Source organism: Papio anubis, chromosome 17 (assembly GCF_008728515.1).
Source record: "Papio anubis isolate 15944 chromosome 17, Panubis1.0, whole genome shotgun sequence".
Lineage (NCBI taxonomy): Eukaryota > Metazoa > Chordata > Mammalia > Primates > Cercopithecidae > Papio > Papio anubis.
In genome coordinates, this window is record NC_044992.1 from 16488780 (window position 1) to 16508044 (window position 19265).

A 19265-nucleotide genomic window follows, 5' to 3' on the forward strand; every position below is an offset into this window, starting at 1 on the left:
CAGAGCGGCCAGGCGCGGTGGCTCACGCCTGTAATCCCAGCATTTTGGGAGGCCAAGGCAGGTAGATCACGAGGTCAGAAGATCGAGACAATGCTGGCTAACATAGTGAAACCCCGTCTCTACTAAAAATACAAAAGAGGGGCCAGGTGTGGTGGCTCACATCTGTAATCCAAGCACTTTGGGAGGCCAAGCTGGGCAGATCATGACCATCGTGGCTAACAAGGTGAAACCCCATCTCTACTAAAGATACAAAAAATTAGCTGGTATGGTGGCACATGCCTCTAGTCCCAGCTACTCAGGGGGCTGAGGCAAGAGAATCAGAGAATTGCTTGAACCCAGGAGACGGAGGTTGCAGTGAGCCGAGACTGCACCACTGCTCTCCAGCCTGGACGACAGAGCAAGACTCTATCTCCAAAAAAAAAAAAAGTGTACAGAGCTCTTCCCATTGATGTACAGAATAAATTTGTGGAGATGACTTAAAACCGATGGGCCGGGCATGGTGGCTCACGCCTGTAATCCCAGCACTTTGGGAGGCCAAGGTGGGTGGATCACTTGACATCAAGAGTTCAAGACCAGCCTGGCCAACATAGTGAGACTCCACCTCTACTAAAAATGCAAAAATTAGCTGGGCGTGGTGGCAGGCACCTGTAATCCTAGCCACTCAGGAGGCTGAGGCAGGAGAATCGCTTAAACTTGGGAGGTGGAGGTTGCAGTGAGCTGAGATCACGCCACTGCATTCCAGCCTGGGCGACAGAGTGAGACTCCATCTCAAAAAAAAATAAATAAGAATAAAAACTGATAAATCCAGTGGTTTGTCATCAATTTCCTAGAGAAGTAATGAAAAAGGATTAATTTTATATATATATGTAAACTGGAAAGGAATCCTAGGTATGTACATCATTATGAAGATTTTCATCTTTTGAATTTTGTATTAAACGTATCATCTATTAAATGTAATTGAAAAAATAACACTCATCATTCAAAATTCAAAGTAAACATTTTTAAACAAATGGGGGAATTAAATAAAAGAGGCTACACACTTGTGGTACGTGAGGGAAACCAGTGTTTACCACTGCTCTCAGGATTTCATGAAAATGACCCCTTTCAGAAACACATTAAAAGAGCTCTATTCTTTTTTTTGGAGGCGGGTCGCTCCTGCTGCCCGAGGCGCTGGAGTGCAGTGGCGGGATCTGAGAAAGCTCACTGCAGCTCACCTCCCGGGTTCCACGCCATTCTCCTGTCTCAGCCTCCGAGTAGTTGGGACTGGCCGCCCTGCGTATTTTTTAGTAGAGCCCGGGGTTTCACCGTGTTAGCCAGGATGGTCTGCAGATCGGCGCCTGGTAGTCAGCTTGGCTCTGGCTCCCAAAGTGCTGGGATTACAGAGGAAGAAGGCAGGCCACCCAGCGCCCATTAAGGCTCTATTCTTTTTTTTTTTTTTTTTTTGAGGCAGTCTTGCTCTGTGCCCCCAGGCTGGAGTGCAGTGGCTGTGATCTCGGCCTCACTGCAAGCTCGCCCCGGTTCATGCCATTCTCCTGCCTCGGCTCCTGGAGTAAACCGGGACTGGAAAAGCTAGCCCTTTCCTTGACTAATTTTCTTCGTGTTTTTCCCAGTAGAGGCAGGGACTTGCAAGTGTTGGCTTCCCAGGATGGTCCTGATCTCCTGACCTCGTGATCCGCCATTCCCGACCTCCCAAAGTGCTGGGATTACAGGCTTGAGCCACAGCAGCCTGACCAAATCTCATGTGGCAGCTGGCAATATTTACAACAATGGCATTTTCAGAGATGGGCATATTAAAACCCTCATCTTGAAAATTCCTTTTTTTTTTTTTTTTTTTTTAAGAGATGGAGTCTTGCTTTGTTGCCCAGGCTAGAGTGCAGAGGTGCAATTGTAGTTCACAGCAGCTCACGGGAACCTCCCGTTTCAGCCTCCTGAGTAGCTGAGACTACAGGTGTGCACCACTGTGCCCAGCTTATTTTATTTTTTTATTTTTTGTAGAGACGGGATCTTACTTAGTTGCTCAGACTGGTTTCGAGCTCCTGGTTTCAAGCTATCCTCTTGCCTCAGCTCCCCAAAGTGCTGGAAGTACAGAGGTAAGCCACTGTGCCTGGCCATAAATTCTTGATGAGCCAATAATTTTAAAACCTACATATACTTTAGTTCAGAGAACAGTATCCAAGAAACTGTAATTATTGCTAACTTTAATAAGTATACAAGTAGTTTAACGCAAATGAAGACTCAAAAGTCAACATTTTAGCCTGGCCAACACAGTGGGATCCCATCTCTACAAAAAATTTAAAAGTAGGCCAGACGCAGTGGCTCATCATGCCTGTAATCTTAGCACTTTGGGAGGCCGAAGTGGGCAGATCACTTAAAGTCAGGAGTTCCAGACCATGCTGGCCAACATGGTGAAACCCCGTTTCTACTAAAAATACAAAAATTAGCCAGGTGTGGTGGTGTGCACCTGTAGTCCCAGCTACTCGGGAGGTTGAGGCAGGAGAATGGCTTGAACCCAGGAGGTGGAGGCTGTGGTGAGCCAAGAACGCACCACTGCACTCCAGCCTGGGCAATACAGCAAGACTCAGTCTCAGGAAAAAAAAAAAAAAAGCAGGGTCAAGAATAGAACATAGAGTATGACCCCAGTTACATATAATTGGGAGACTCTATGCATACACATAGAAAAGAAACAGAGAAGAGGAACCTAGAAAAACATCTACTAAAATGTTAACACAAAGTAATATTTCAATGTCAGAAGTGGCAGATTTAACCCACCCCTAGTTGCCTTCCATCCCAGCCATGCCATCACCTACTGATACAGTCTACCTGTTGAGGCTTCTTTGGATTTTCTAGTAAGAAAACTTGGCTAGAAAAATCCTTTGATGTTTCCCCCTTCTTTTCATTCTAGCACTGGGACATCATGCCAAAAATGGAGCAGCCACTATCACAGATATAACCTTCTGACTAGCTATGTACTTTAAAGACATGGTTCCTGCCCACCATACCTTATGGTAGCCCTTCCCAGGTCCCTTCAGCAGGCAGTGCTTGTGAGCTCAGTGTACCACAATACACCACTTCGTGTCAACATACAAAGGACCCAGGACCTTGATGACTCTGTAAGTCACTGCCCCACCCCTGGAAAGACCATTTCAAGTTGAGACTCTTCCTGTTTGATCAAAAAAAAAAAATTTTTTTTTTTTTTTTTTTGAGATGGAGTCTCACTCTATCGCCCGGACTGGAGTGCAGTGGTGCAATCTTGGCTCACTGCAACCTCTATCTCCTAAATTCAAATGATACTCCTGCCTCAGTCTTCCGAGCAGCTGGGATTACAGGTACGTGCCACCACACTTTTGAAACTGTTATTTAATTTTCATTTGCTATTTTGCAATTTAACATCTTTTGTAACATGTACTATCTTTTATGTTTGTTAGCATTTGGGTTCTTTTATCTAAACCTCAATTACTAGTCACAAACAGAGTGCAGCTGTTTTTTAATGGCTACCTCTTGGTAAGGAAAGACAGAAATGTACTTAGAATGGTTCTGTTGGCACTTGGGCCAAAAAGAAAATTTCACAGAGAGAACTAGGCTGCTTGTTATTTAAGTCTCTTAGATCCTGGTCTTTTTTTTTTTTTTTTTTTTTTTTTTTGAAGGAGGGGTCTTGCTCTGTCACCCAGGCTGGAGTGCAGTGGCCGGATCTCAGCTCACTGCAAGCTCCACCTCCCGGGTTCACGCCATTCTCCTGCCTCAGCCTCCCGAGTAGCTGCGACTACAGGCACCTGCCACCTCGCCCGGCTAAGTTTTTGTATTTTTAGTAGAGACGAGGTTTCACCGTGTTAGCCAGGATGGTCTCGATCTCCTGACCTCGTGATCCGCCCGTCTCGGCCTCCCAAAGTGCTGGGATTACAGGCTTGAGCCACCGCGCCTGGCCAGATCCTGGTCTTTTAAACCTGTAGGTCAAGTTGGTTTTTCTGGCTCACAAATTACACTGGTTTTGATCTTTGAGTTGATTTCTCTTTCATGTTCTTCATTTTTCTCTCATAAATTAACTTTTTACAAATTCACTACTGATTTCCTTCTGTTAGGAAGCTATGGCTAGTCTTTCTAGAGCATTTGGAAGGATTCTATTTCTTGGCCATTGACCCTCTCCTCACCTTCCTTCCTCTTCTCCTTAGGATCCTTTATCCTTGTATAAGGTCTGCCCACCTCAACAGCCACTGGGCTAGGGGAAGTCACCTCTCCCCTAAGTCCTCACATAGCCAAATCCATCAGCCTTTTCCATTGCTGGGTAGCCTAGCAACAAACAGCCCCTATTCTGGTTCCTTGGCTTTTCCCCAACCATCCATCACCATGGCTGACAGAAGGCAAAGGATGTGCACAGGAGCAGATGTGCCGTGTTCTCAGCAGCTGTGAACTGTGCATCTCTGGTCAGACTTCCCAAGAGAAAAAAGCAATCCTCTATTTGTTGAGCTATAGGATTCCTGTAACTTGCAGCCTATACCTTCCTAAAACACAAAATATTTCATTTTTCATTATTTTTCTGTACTGTTTGAACATTTGATATTAAGCACATTTTCTACAGTCAAAACCCAGCACGTTATTTTCATCTTGAAAATAAAAATTATATAATTGGCTTACATCCTAGAAGTCAATTGCACAAAGTTTGTACAACCCTGGCCTAAATGGTAATGTCCAAGTAGTACTATGTTCACATAAGATGTTCTCATTGGCTAGGCGCAGTGGTTCATGTCTGTAATCCCAGCACTTTCGGAGGCCGAGGCAGGTGGATCACATGAGGACAGGAGCTCGAGACAAGCCTGGCCAACATAGTGAAACCTTGTCTCTACAAAAAATACAAAATATTAGCTGGACATGGTGGCTCACATCTGTGGTCCCAGCTGCTTGGGAGGCTGAGGTGGGCAGATCACTTGAGCTCAGGAGGCAGAGGTTGCAATGAGCCAAGATCACGCCACTGCACTCCAGCCTGGGCAACAGAGCAAGGCACTGTGTCAAGGGGGATTAAAAAAAAAAAAAGATTTCTTATAGAGATCAGCACAGCCAGACAGGTTGCAAGGCTGGTCACAATGCATTGAGGTCTGCATCACTAGCATCCCTCATCTGCCCTGCTGGAGCTGCTGACCTCTCTGAGGCTACCTTTCACTGTCTCCCAATGTAGCCGTGTCTCCTACCTTTCTTCCTCTTCACCTGCTCCAAATACCCTGCTCTAGCCCTGAAAAGACCAAAGGTATAAATCAAATTCTTTCTAAGAAGGCAATTACAAGAGAGTTATCTCTCAGCACAGAAATCCTGCCATGCTTTATCCCTGTACCTGCTTCCTTAGCTCTGAAAACGGAAAGGGAAACATGGCCTCCAGGGTGTCAGGAGCTGCCCTGTGAAGGTGGCGCTTTCCTCACCTTTGTTAGCCTCTGAATATTCTTCTTATAAAGAGATGACAAGCATTGCTTCACCAGTCCCATGTTGTTATCACGAGTGAAAGTTTCACTGTGCTTATTCACCAGGTTTCGGAGTTCTGAGGGGTTGTTGGTTGAATACACTTGTGCTAACTCGTGGTATGCATTGCTAAGAGGCTAAAGATGCAAAGGAGGGAAAAAATCAGATTAGAACTTCAGAAGAGGCCAGGCGTGGTGGCTCACACCTGTAGTCTCAACACTTTGGGAGGCCAAGGCAGGCGGATCACCTGAGGTTCAGGAGTTCAAGACCAGCCTGACCAACCTGAAGAAACCCCATCTCTACTAAAAGTACAAAATTAGCCAGGCATGGTAGCACATGCCTGTAATCCCAGCTACTTGGGAGGCTGAGGCAGGAGAATCGATTGAATACGGGAGGTGGAGGTTGTAGTGAGCCGAGATCATGCCACTGCACTCCAGCCTGAGAGACAAAAGCAAAACTCCGCCTCAAAAAAAAAAAAAAAAAAGAAAAAAATTTCCGAAGACTCAAATGTGTATAGGAAGCAAAAACACACTTACATATTATTTTTTAAACAAGTATATCCCATGTTGTCAGGTAACAACACACTGTTACCCTACAAATTATAATTTACCCAAAGCAAATGCCTGGTTTTTAAGACCAAGTGGAGTAATTTATTTTCAACAAAATTTTGTAGTACAGATCAAGTAGTAACACAGTAGGTGAAAACCCACTGAATTTAGTGAAGGCACACATCTTTATCAGTGGTTCTGTTTTTCTACTGATAAATAATATAGAGAAGGAAGGAGTCAAAACATCCATCATTCCCAACTCTCCCTCTCTCTTTCTCACACCTCACCAGATGCAATGGGACTGTTACTTCTGCTAGCAAGAAAGAAGACAGGGCCAGGTGCCACGGCTCATGCCTGTAATCCCAGCACTTTGGGAGGCTGAGGCGGGTGGATCACGAGGTCAGGAGATCAAGGCCATCCTGGCTAACACGGTGAAACCCTGTCTCCACTAAAAATACAAAAAATTAGCTGGGAATGGTGGCACATGCCTGTAGTTCCAGCTACTCAGGAGGCTGAGGCAGGAGAATCACTTGAATCCGGGAGGCAGAGGTTGCAGTGAGCCGAGATCACACCACTGCACTCCAGCCTGGGTGACAGAGCGAGACCCCATCTCAAAAAAAAAAAAAGAAAGAAAACAAAATAAAGGCCAGGCTCAGTGGCACACACCTGAAATCCCAGCACTCTGGGAGGCAGAAGCAGAAGGACTGCTTGAGGCCAGGAGTTCAAGACCAACCTGGCCAACATAGCAAGACTGTTTTTCTGGGGGAAAAAAATATCAACTGTTACAGGAGCTTAAACATCTATAGCTGTAAGTACCTAGAGCACAAGTTTGAAAACGGGTTCCTGAGAAATATTCCATCCCAATCAGGTAATAAGAATGTCTGCTAATCTGAAGCTGTTAGGAGAACTAAATCACTATAAAACCAAGTTACAAAACTGTATCATTGCAATTTCTTGATATACTCAACATGCTCACGTAAGAAATCAGTTTTATGTAAAAAAAAAAAAAAAAAAAAACTTACCTTAATGAATCTACCCACAATTTGAGATGTGTATTTTGGTAGCTGTTGTACTTTGCCAAGTAATATCAAAGACACTAAAATATACTTTTTATATGATTCTAACATGATATGACTGACCGCCATGGCAGGAGTAGTTATAGCCTAGGCAAAAGAAAAATGCTTACTGTAAAGAGAACATACCACAGTAGCAAACAGCAATCAACCACATGTATCACATTAATTATAAATCAGTTATACTTTTTAAACGTCCCATTATTTTTATAACAGCCTTGAGATATAATTCATTTTATTTTATTTTTATTTATTTATTTTTTAGAGACAGGGTCTCGCTCTGTCATCTAGGTTGGAGCGCAGTGATATAATTATGGCTCACTGCACCCTCAAACTCCTTGGGTTCAAGCGATCTTCCTGCTTCAGCTTCCTGAGTACCTGGGACTACAGACATGGGCCACCATGCTTGACTAATTTTAAAATTTTTGGGCCGGGCGCGGTGGCTCAAGCCTGTAATCCCAGCACTTTGGGAGGCCGAGATGGGCGGATCACGAGGTCAGGAGATCAAGATCATCCTGGCTAACATGGTGAAACCCCATCTCTACTAAAAAATACAAAAAACTAGCCAGGCGAGGTGGCGGGCACCTGTAGTCCCAGCTACTCGGGAGGCTGAGGCAGGAGAATGGTGTAAACCCAGGAGGCGGAGCTTGCAGTGATAAAATAAAAAATAAAATAAAATAAAATTTTTGGCTGGGCACGGTAGCTCATGCCTGTAATCCCAGCACTTTGGGAGGCCGAGGCAGGCAGATCACGAGGTCAGGAGATCGAGACCATCCTGTTTAACATGGTGAAACCCCATCTCTACTAAAAATATAAAAAATTAGCTAGGCATGGTGGTGGGCGCCTATAGTCCTAGCTACTCGGAAGGCTGAGGCAGGAGAATGGCATCAACCCAGGAGGTGGAGCTTGCAGTGAGCCGAGATCGCGCCACTGTACTGCAGCCTGGGTGACAAAGTGAGACCCCATCTCAAAAAAAAAAAAAAATTTTTGTAGAGATGGGGGTCTCACTATGCTGCTAGGCTGGTCTTGAACTCCTGAGTTCAAGCAGTCCTCCCACTTCAGCATCCCAAAGTGCTGGGATTACTGGCATGAGCCACCACGCCTGGCCACTTTCTTGTCTTTTTATTTTTGAGGTGGAGTCTTGCTCTGTCACCCAGGCTGTAGTGCAGTGGTGTGATCTTGGCTCACTGCAACCTCCATCTCCTGGTCCAAGAGATTATCCTGCCTCAGCATCCCGAGTAGCTGGGATTACAGGTGCCTGCTGCCACGCCCAGCTAATTTTTGCATTTTTAGTAGACATTTTCACCATGTTGGCCAGGTTGATCTTGAATACCTGACCTCAGGAGATTTGCCTGCCTCGGCCTCCCAATGTGCTGGGATTACAGGTGTGAGCCACCATGCCCAGCCTCCTGCTCTTTTTTTTTTTTTTTTTTTTTGAGACGGAATTTTGCTCTTGTTGCCCAGGCTGGAGTGCAATGGTGTGATCTCGGCTTACTGCAACCTCCGCCTCCTGGGTTCAAGTAATTCTCCTGCCTCAGCCTCCTGAGTAGCTAGGATTAGAGGCATGCACCATCATGCCCGGCTAATTTTGTATTTTTAGTAGAGATGGGGTTTCTCCATGTTGATCAGGCTGGTCTCCAACTCCCAACCTCAGGTGATCCGCCCGCCTTGGCCTCCCAAAGTGCTGGGATTATAGGCATGAGCCACCGCACCCTCCCCTTCTTACCTTTTTAACACACACATCATCTTGATATTTCAAGACCAGTTTGTTCATGAATTACTATATTTGGCTACAGCAATGATAATGCATCCAGTGGCTATGAAGTACATTTTTATAATTTTCTGAATGTGTAGTCTTAAAGAGAAGTCACCTTGAAGATTTGACCTGACTAGACACATGCTTTAATGACACCACTTCCGCCTACTGGCACCTTATGGTGGCCCTTCTTAGGTCCCCTCAACAGGGCACATCAACCACTCATTATGGTATGGTTCAGAGCCACGGATGTGTGTACGTGTGTGTGTGTATTATGTATTAGAATTCCAACTAAACTGAGCTCCCTGAAGGTTTTAAATATCCTTTATTAATACATGCTATGAACTAAAAAGGAAAGTATGAACATCTAGCTAATTTACCTTAAGACAACAGGTTTATTAATCAATATTGTGTATCTCTTTTTCAAAGTCTGAGTAAAGCTCCAGAATAGTCTACCAAATTGTGTACTATGTTTCATTACACAGACACAGAAAGGGTGGGAGGGACTATTACTGTGTACTCCTCTATACCCTTTAAATTTTGAATCAAGAGAATGTTTCACTGAGTAAATAAAACTTAACAAAATACCACACATGGTTTTAGAATAAGACACATTCAAGGTCATTCAGTTCAATCTCTTCCTTATATGCAAAGGAAGCTATAAAGGTCAAGAGATGTCATAACTTATCCCAAATCAGATAAGATATAAGTGCAAGCCTAGACTAGAACCCACCCACAAGTGCTCTTCTATGCACTGGCACTGTTCCTCAACTTAGGGATCAGGTTAGCACCATTTACCTGATGACAGAGAAGCAGTCTCTGAAAGGACCACCACCTGAAACGGAGGCCCCGGGATCAGTCCACTCTAGCCACAAACCTATGGGATCACTTTTTTGATCACATGAGTTCAGAACAACCTCAGCTAATTTTTAGAGAAATGATTACCTGTTCATAAAAGTAGAGAGCTCTTTCAAAGTTCTTCAGCCCAGTATAGATCATTCCTCCATAATAATAGTAACATAAAAAGTGCTTTGCATCATAGGCTCCATTCTCTTTACAGATATCCATCATATCCACGTCAAGATATGGAAGGGCAGGCTTAAAGCATTTTGCTAGCAAACAAAGCTGTGAACAAATTGATATTAAATCATCACTTTAATTTTACTTAGGCAGGTATTAGCAGAAGAAGAAAATTCATAGATTCCAGAAATTTCCAAATAATGTAATTGTGTTTTACATTTTATTGACTAAAATGATCTAAATGTCAACACATTTCATGTATCTGCTATCTGAAATGCTTAGGACCAGAAGTGTTTCAAATTTTGGAATATTTGCAGAATACATACCAGTTAAGCATCCCTAATCTGAAAACCTGAAATGCAATTGCTCCGATGAGCACTTTGAGTGCCAAGTTGGCACTCTAAAGATTTCAGATTTTGAAGCATTTTGGGTTTCAAATTTTCGGATTAGGACTAATCAACCTGTACTCCATTTTCTTAGCCATTCAGAATAAAATAGCATTACTTTTTTTTTTTTTTTTTAAATGAGACGGAGTCTCACTCTGTCACACAGGCTGGAGTGCAGTGGCACATCTCGGCTCACTGCAACCTCTGCCTCCCGGGTTCAAGTGATTCTCCTGCCTCATCAGCCTCCTGAGTAGCTGGGATTACAGGCGTGCACCACCACACCCAGCTAATTTTTGTATTTTTAGTAGAGATGGGGTTTCACCACATTGGCCAGGCTGGTCTCAAACTCCTGACCTCAAGTGATCCATCCACCTTTGCCTCCGAATGTGCTAGGATTACAGGCGTCAGCCACCTCACCTGGTGGAGCATTTCTTTATAAAAAGCTAAACAGCTATAAGGCCAAGCATGCTATAGACGATTGAGAATAGAGAATTCTACAGACAAGACTCAGTTATCCCTTAACCTATCCCTACCCATCTGATTAGAGGGCAAAAGAGTGTGTCCTCTTTCTCTTTACTGAACTAGTGGAATGGAAAGAGACCAGCATGGTGTGATAAAAGTAGAAGTGCTTCCTCTAATTAATCCTTTCCAGTGTTTTAATCCTTTAGGTAAATGTAGGGAATTGTGCAACTCAGCAAAGCAAGCCCTTAGAACAGTTATCTAGCTAATGGAGACGCAGTGTAAACATGCATACGAACTCACTGAGCTATACACTTTAGTATTTTACTGTCTGTATGTTGTACCTCAATCACAATTTTTTTAAAACATTAAAAAAAGACACATCTTCATATGAAACTAGAACATGTGTTTGAAATAATCCACACACCATGTTATTCTTGAAGGAAACAATGTAAATACCCCATGCAGACTTGTGAAACCATGGCACACTCATATTATAGACTACTCCGTACCTGTAGAGTACCACTACGGAATCATCTCCAAGATACGTTAAATACAAAAAGCAAGCCACAGAAGAGTCTGCATAGATTAAAATTTGTGTAAAAAATGAGAAAATATATATTCATATTTGCTTTTATGTCCATAAAAAGTCTTTGGAAGGATACACAAGAAATTACTAACATAGTTTCCTTTGTAGAGAAGAAATAGATGGCTAGCAAACAGAATGGAAAGGAGACTTCATTATATACCTGCCCTCCTCACAAAATAAGATAAATAAATGAGGCCAGGCATGGTGGTTCACGCCTGTAATCCCAGCACTTTGGGAGGCTGAGGCAGGCGGATCACTTGAGGTCCGCAGTTCAAGACCAGCCTGGCCAACATGGTAAAACCCCATCTCTACCAAAAATACAAAAATTAGCCAGGTGTAGTGGTACACGTCCATAATCCCAGCTACTTAGGAGGCTGAGGCAGGAGAATTGCTTGAACCTGGGAGGCGGAGGTTACAGTGAGCCTAGATCGTGCCACTGGGCTCCAGCCTGGGCAACAGAGCAAGACTCTATCTCAAAAAAAAAAAAAAAAAAAAAGATAAATGAGTAACATTTTAAGGTGTAAGAAGTTAGATATGTTCAGTCTCAGGTTCCACAATTTTTTTTTTTCTTGAGACAGAGTTTGATTCTTACGGCCCAGGTTGGAATACAATGGTGCAATCTCGGCTCACCACAACCTCTGCCTCCTGGGTTCACGCAATTCTCCTGCCTCAGCCTCCCAAGTAGCTGAGATTACAGGCATGTGCCACCACGCCCAGTTAATTTTGTATTTTTAGTAAAGACGGGGTTTCTCCATGTTGGTCAGGCTGGTCTAGAACTCCAGACCTCAGGTGATCCACCAGCCTCAGCCTCCCAGTGTTGGGATCACAGGTGTGAGCCACCACACCCAGCAGGTTCACAATTTTAAAAGAATGATTCAGGATTTTAAAAAAAGTTACAACTAGGACTGGGCTTGGTGGCTCACACCTGTAATCCCAGCACTCTGGGAGGCTGAGGCGGGTGGATCGCAAGGTCAGGAAGGAGTTCAAGGCCAGCCTGGCCAACGTGGTGAAACCCTGTTCTACTAAAAATACAAAAATCAGCCAGGTGTGGTGGTGGGTGCCTGTAGTCCCAGCTACTCAAGAGGCTGAGGCAGAATTGCTTGAACCCGGGAGGCAGAGGTTGCAGTGAGCTGAGATCGTTCCACTGCACTCCAGCCTGGATGACAAAGCAAGAATCTGTCTAAAAAAAAAAGTTACAAGAATTAATTACCCTATCTGTTCAACAAGCTTACTAGTTGAGCCCTATCCTAGAGTTTGCATCCAGCACCCACCTGAATGTAACAGATGTACCTACATATTCTGACTTCTATAACACATCACAATATCCGCCAACTTGCCTTCGTTTATCAAACCCAATGTTGAGCAAGCCCATCAACAACCTACACCTCTGAGTTGGTGTGAATCACACACTTTGGCTGCTTACCTGGCAGAGATCAGCATGTATTGAGGTCAGCTGGTTTGTATTCATCTGCATCTTGTCTATGGCTTGCTTAAGGATGCCAATTCCTCGCAGGGGCTGTCAGAAATGACATCTCTTTCAGATAAGTTCTCAAAGATGGCAGCACATTGGATCTTATGTTGTCACTTACAAATAAAAAATAACACTAATTGATAGGTTCCTTTAAATAGCAATATGAGGTTTCCATACTCTTTCAGGAAATTTCTGTACCATTTAAGTCAGAAAATGTTTTCTTAAGCTGTTTCTTGGAATTTTTAGATAACTCAGCACCATTTTTTAAATCATAAAAAGCTTTTATTTTTACAATGAAGATCAATAATCAAGAACAGTATTACTTTCTGAACAGTTCATTATATTAACATCTAAACAAATGAAAACTTTCCAAATCACTTATTATACAAGAGACAACAGCCTATGTTTAGGAAAATTACTTGTGGATAAGGGTGTTGGCATTTTCCCATAGGGCAGTCTACCCCTTAACTGGTAGTAAATTACTACCAAAACTAATACCATAGATTTCAAAAGGACTGTTTCCTGCCCTGATTATAAATAACAAGACCAAGTGTCAAATGAGGCATAATCCGTTTTTGAAAGACTAAAATATAGTCTCTTCCAAAATTGCTGGGCACGGTGGCTCACACCTGTAATCCCAGCATTTCGGGAGGTCAAGGTGGGTGGATCACGAGGTCAGGAGATTGAGATCATCCTGGCCAGCGTGGCAAAACCCCGTCTCTACTAAAAATACAAAAATTAGCTGGGCATGGAGGCATGCGCCTGTAGTAACAGCTACTAAGGAGGCTGAGGCAGGAAAATCGCTTGAACCAGGGAGGCAGAGGTTGCAGTGAGCTGAGATCGTTCCACTGCACCCCAGCCTCGGCAACAGAGCAAGACTCCATCTCAAAAAAAAAAAAATATATATATATATATATATATATATATATATGAAGAGACTAAAAATAGCTCAATAACTTATGGCTTTTTCAAAAACTCATGATTTTTCTTAACCATCTCTTTCAAACACAGTTACTTAGTACTACAAAATAACAACTGGTTCTATTTTCAGCCTCTTTCAAACCACTAATCTTAAATTCACTTTCAAGTTAAAAAGAAACAACTGTCTGGGTGCAGCGGCTCACACCTGTAATCTCAGCACTTTGGGAGGCTGAAGCAGGCGGATCATCTGAGGTCACCAGTTCTAGAGACTAGCCTGGCCAACACAGCAAAACCTCACCTCTATTAAAAATACAAAAATCATTGGGAGGCCGAGGCAGTCGGATCACCTGAGGTCAGGAATTCGAGACCAGCCTGGCCAAACATGGTGAAACCCTGTCTCTACTAAAATTAGCCGGGCATGGTAGCTGTAATCCTAGCTACTTGGGAGGCTGAGGCAGGAGAATTGCTTGAACCCAGGAGGCAGAGGTTGCAGAGAGCCGAGATTGTGCCACTGCACTCCAGCCTGGGTGACAGAGCAAGACTCCATCTCAAAAAACAAAACAAAAATCAGCTGGGAAAGGTGGCACGTGCCTGTAGTCCCAGCTACTCAGGAGGCTGAGGCATGAGAATCGCCTGAAGCCGGGAGGTGGAGGTTGCAGTGAGCTGAGATCACACCACTGCACTCCAGCCTAGGCAACAGAATGAGACTCCAATTCAAAAAAATAAATAACTAAATAAAAACTTTAAAAATCCATATTATAGGATGAGCGTGGTGGCTCACGCCTGTAATCCCAGCACTTTGGGAGGCTGAGGCGGTTGGATCATGACATCAGGAGATCAAGACTATCCTGTCTAACATGGTCTCTACTAAAAATACAAAACATTAGCCGGGGGTGGTGGCGGGCGCCTGTAGTCCCAGCTACTCGGGAGGCTGAGGCAGGAGAATGGCATGAACCCAGGAGGCAGACGTTACAGTGAGCCGAGATTGCACAACCGCACTCCAGCCTGGGCGACAGAGCGAGACTCTGTCTCAAAACAAACAAAAAAACCAACAAAAAACCATATTATAAATTGTGTTAATATTATAAAAGATAAAGACTAAAGCACTGTTCCAGATTAAGGGACACTAAAGAGACAAAGCAATGTAATGCAATCCATGGTCCATGGTTTTCTTTTGCTATATGGTACACTGTCTGAACAGCTAATGTCCTTTTATAGCAAAGGACAGTCCTTTTCTTTTTTTTTTTTTTTTTTGAGACGGAGTTTTGCTCTGTAGCCCGGGCTGGAGTGCAGTGGCCGGATCTCAGCTCACTGCAAGCTCCGCCTCCCGGGTTCCCGCCATTCTCCTGCCTCAGCCTCCGGAGTAGCTGGGACTACAGGCGCCCGCCACCTCGCCCGGCTAGTTTTTTTTTGTATTTTTAGTAGAAACGGGGTTTCACCGTGTTAGCCAGGATGGTCTCGATCTCCTGACCTCGTGATCCACCTGTCTCGGCCTCCCAAAGTGCTGGGATTACAGGCTTGAGCCACCGCGCCCGGCCAAAGACAGTCCTTTTCACTGGCCAAAAATCTAAATGGGGTCCGTCAATTTGTTGATGAATTATATTAACGTTCATTTCTGGGCCGGGCGTGGTGGCCCCCGCCTGTAATCCTAGCACTTTGGGAGGCCAAGGCGGGAGGACTGCCTGAGCTCAGGAGTTCAAGACCAGTCTGGCAACATGGTGAAACCCAGTCTCTACTAAAATACAAAAAATTAGCTGGGCGTGGCAGCATGCACCTGTAGTCCCCAGCTACTCAGGAGGCTGAGGCAGAATTGTTTGAACCTGGGAGGCAGAGGTTGCAGTGAGCAGAGATGGTGCCACTGCACTCCAGCCCAGGCATCAGTGCGAGCCTCTGTCTCCGAAAAAATAAAATAAAATAAAAAAAAGTAAGAGTTCATTTCTGCATGCTGACCATTACACTGTGCTATGTAAGAGAATGTCCTAATTTTTAGGCTTTACCCACTGAAGTATTTAGGGATAAAAAACAGCAACAGCATATCTGCAATTTACTTTCCAATGGCTCAGAATAAAAGAGAGAGGAAGAGAAAAAAAGAATAAGTGTGATAAAATGTTAACATCTGGAGAATCTAGGTGAAATGTATGAGAATTTGTTGTATTATTCTTAAAGCTTTTTGTAAGGCTAAAATAATGTCCTAATTAAAAGTTAAAACAAAAAATGTAACAGACAAAATCCAGCATATTACAACATAAAGGGAACTAGCAGCTGGGTGCAGTGGCTCACGCCTGTAATCCCAGCACTCTGGGAGGCCGAGGCGGGCAGATCATGAGGTCAGGAGATCGAGACCATGGTGAAACCCCATCTCTACTAAAAATGCAAAAAATTAGCCGGGTGTGGTGGCAGGCGCCTGTAGTCCCAGCTACTCGGGAGGCTGTGACAGAAGAATGACATGAACCCAGGAGGCGGAGCTTACAGTGAGCCGAGATTGTGCCACTGCACTCCAGCCTGGGTGACAGAGCGAGACTCTGTCTCAAAAACAAAAAAACAACAAAAAAAACCCACACGGTACTAGCTTGGTAATTCCAACTACTTGCTGGTTCCAGCAGCAGCCTCCCTGAGGCGCCACACCTCCCCATGCCCCCACCTCATTCAGGGGACGTGGGGGCTTCCTGTGCTTACAGCAATGACTGTGAGTGCTCTCAAGTGACCACAGATATCTAGGTGGTGGATGCTCAGTACTAACCGGAATCTTAATAAAGTAGTTCACTGTGTAAGCTAGTTACATATTTTAACAAAACTAGGAATACTTGAATAGTATTTCTTACCTGTTTTCTTTCCACAAGTGCATTTGTTAGCTGATGGCAAAGCCCAGCAACTAGATACAATAACAAAATATTGAAAATATAAATATAACCACAAGGGCAAAATATTTTCAATGGAGAATAAAATGTTATTTAGCTTACAAGTGTCTGTTGCATATCGAATGTGCTCCCCATTACAAGTACTGATGAAGAGTTGAACCTGTGAGAATAGCGTTTCAAAGTCAGGAACACTGGGCATAGAAAACTTCACAAACCTAGAATAAGGAGAAAATAATCAAATTACCCTGATAGTTCATGGGATAAAATACAGAAGCAACGTATCCAAGAAATCCATCCTGCCTCCAATACTCTGTAAAATTAAATGAGCAACAGTATTTTTTAGAATTAAGAACTAGGCCAGGACAGTGGCTCATGACTGTAATCCAAGCACTTTCGGAGTCAGAGGCAGGAGGACTACTAAAGGCCAGGAGTTTGAGACCAGTCTGGGCAACATGGTGAGACCCTGTCTCTACTACAAAAAATGAATTAGCCAGGCATGGAAGTGCATACCTGTAGTTGCAGATACTTGGGAGGCTGAGGCTGGAGGATCACTTGTGCCTAGAAGGTTGAGGCTGCAGTCAGCTATGATCATGCCACTGCACTCCAGCCTGAGTGACAGAGCAAGATCCAGTTTCAAAAAGCAAATAAATAAGAACTAGAATCTGTGAGATTTTCCTGACCTGATTATTTTGCACAATCAAGATACAGAACAGACACAAATAAGGGTTAAGAAAAATATGTGGCTGGGCACGGTGGCTCACGCCTGTAATCCCAGCACTTTGGGAGGCCGAGGCGGGTGGATCACGAGGTCAGGAGATCGAGACCAGCCTGGCTAACACGGTGAAACCCCATCTCTACTAAAAATACAAAAAATTAGCCGGGCGTGGTGGTGGGCACCTGTAATCCCAGCTGCTTGGGAGGCTGAGGCAGGAGAATGGCATGAACCTGGGAGGCTGAGCTTGCAGTAAGCCGAGATTGCGCCACTGCACTCTGCAGCCTGGGCAACAGAGCGAGACTCCATCTCAAAAAAAAAAAAAAAAAAAAAAAACCCAGAAAAAAGAAAAACATGTTTATGCCCAGCACGGTGGCTCACACTTGTAATCCCAGCACTTTGGGAGGCCAAGGCGGGTGGATCACCTGAGGTCAGGAGTTCGAGACCAGCATGACCAACATGGAAAAACCCCGTCACTACTAAAAATACAAAAAATTAGCCAGGCATGGTGGTGCATGCATGCCTGTAATAACAGCTACTCGGGAGGCTGAGGTAGCAGAATCACTTGAATGCGGGAGGTGGAGGTTGCAGTTAGCTGAAATGGTGCCACTGCACTCCAGCCTGTGCAAAAAGAGCAAAACTCCATCTCAAAAAAAAAAAATATATATATATATATGTTTAATAAGGAACAACTTTCAAGATGAAAAATTCCACTAAATGAAGCCAAATAGGCTGGGCATGGTGGCTCAAGACTGTAATCCTAGCACTTTGGGAGGCCGAGGTGGGCAGATCACAAAGTCAGGAGCTTGAGATCAGCCTAGCCAATGTGGTGAAACCCCATCTCTACTAAAAACACAAAAATTAGCCGGCCGTGGTGGTGCATGCCTGTAGTCCCAGCTACTCAGGAGGCTGAGACAGCAGAATTGCTTGAACCTAGGAGGCGGAGGTTGCAGTGAGCCGAGATCATGCCACTGTACTCCAGCCCGGGAGACAGAGCAAGACTATGTCTCAAAAAAAAAAAAAAAAAAAAGGCCGGGCGCGGTGGCTCAAGCCTGTAATCCCAGCACTTTGGGAGGCCGAGACGGGCAGATCATGAGGTCAGGAGATCGAGACCATCCTGGCTAACCCCGTGAAACCCCGTCTCTACTAAAAAATATAAAAAACTAGCCAGGAGAGGTGGCGGGCACCTGCAGTCCCAGCTACTCGGGAGGCTGAGGCAGGAGAATGGCGTAAACCTGGGAGGCGGAGCTTGCAGTGAGCTGAGATCCGGCCACTGCACTCCAGCCTGGGTGACAGAGCGAGACTCCGTCTCAAAAAAAAAAAAAAAAAAAAGGCCGGGCGTGGTGGCTCACGCCTGTAATCTCAACGCTTTGGGAGGCCGAGGTGGTTGGATCACAAGGTCAGGAGATTGAGACCATTCTGGCTAACACGGTGAAACCCCGTCTCTGCTAAAAATACAAAAAATTAGCCAGGCATGGTGGCAGGCACCTCTAGTCCCAGCTACTCGGGAGGCTGAGGCAAGAGAATGGCGTGAACCTGGGAGGCAGAGCTTAAGGTGAGTCTAGATCGCGCCAGTGCACTCCAGCCTGGGCGACAGAGCGAGACTCCGTCTCAACAAACAAACAAACAAACAAACAAACAAACAAACAAACAAACAAAAAATCAGTTGTTGTAGGTGGGCATAGTGGCTCCTGCCTGTAATCCCAACACTTTGGGAGGCAGAGGCAGGTGGATCACTTGAGGCCAGAAGCTCCAGACCAGCCTGGCCATCCAGTGAAACCCTGTCTTTACTAATATAAAAATTAGTCAGGTGTGGTGGCGCACACTTGTAGTCCCAGCTACTCAGGAGGCTGAGGCATGAGAACTGCTTGAGCCTGGAAGGCAGAGGCTGCAGTGAGCCGAGATTGCACCACTGCACTCCAGCCTGGACGACAGAGGGAGACTCCGTCTCAAAACAAAAAACGAAAAACTGTTGTTGCTTTTCCTGTTTTGAGAACATACTAAGGGGGACCAAGAGTGAGAGCTCTGGG

General features: G+C 44.6%; 1 protein-coding gene across 4 annotated transcripts in view; it reads right to left on the bottom strand.

Moving 5' to 3' along the window:
• Nucleotides 1–19265, bottom strand: part of COPS3 (COP9 signalosome subunit 3) — a 38462-nt gene that overhangs the window by 8296 nt on the left and 10901 nt on the right. For 2 of the 4 annotated variants that reach the window (XM_021928792.1, XM_017950383.3), the window contains exons 3-8: nt 16626–16738; nt 16488–16537; nt 12697–12857; nt 9765–9944; nt 7013–7153; nt 5406–5579 (exon numbers count right to left, since the gene is read on the bottom strand). In XM_021928792.1, the coding sequence (XP_021784484.1) occupies nt 5406–5579; nt 7013–7153; nt 9765–9944; nt 12697–12747 (546 nt within the window). In that variant the 5' untranslated portion in view covers nt 12748–12857; nt 16488–16537; nt 16626–16738. The remainder of the gene's footprint in view (nt 1–5405; nt 5580–7012; nt 7154–9764; nt 9945–12696; nt 12858–16487; nt 16538–16625; nt 16739–19265) is intronic. The other 2 variants (XM_003912399.3, XM_021928791.2) reach the window with 1 other exon arrangement.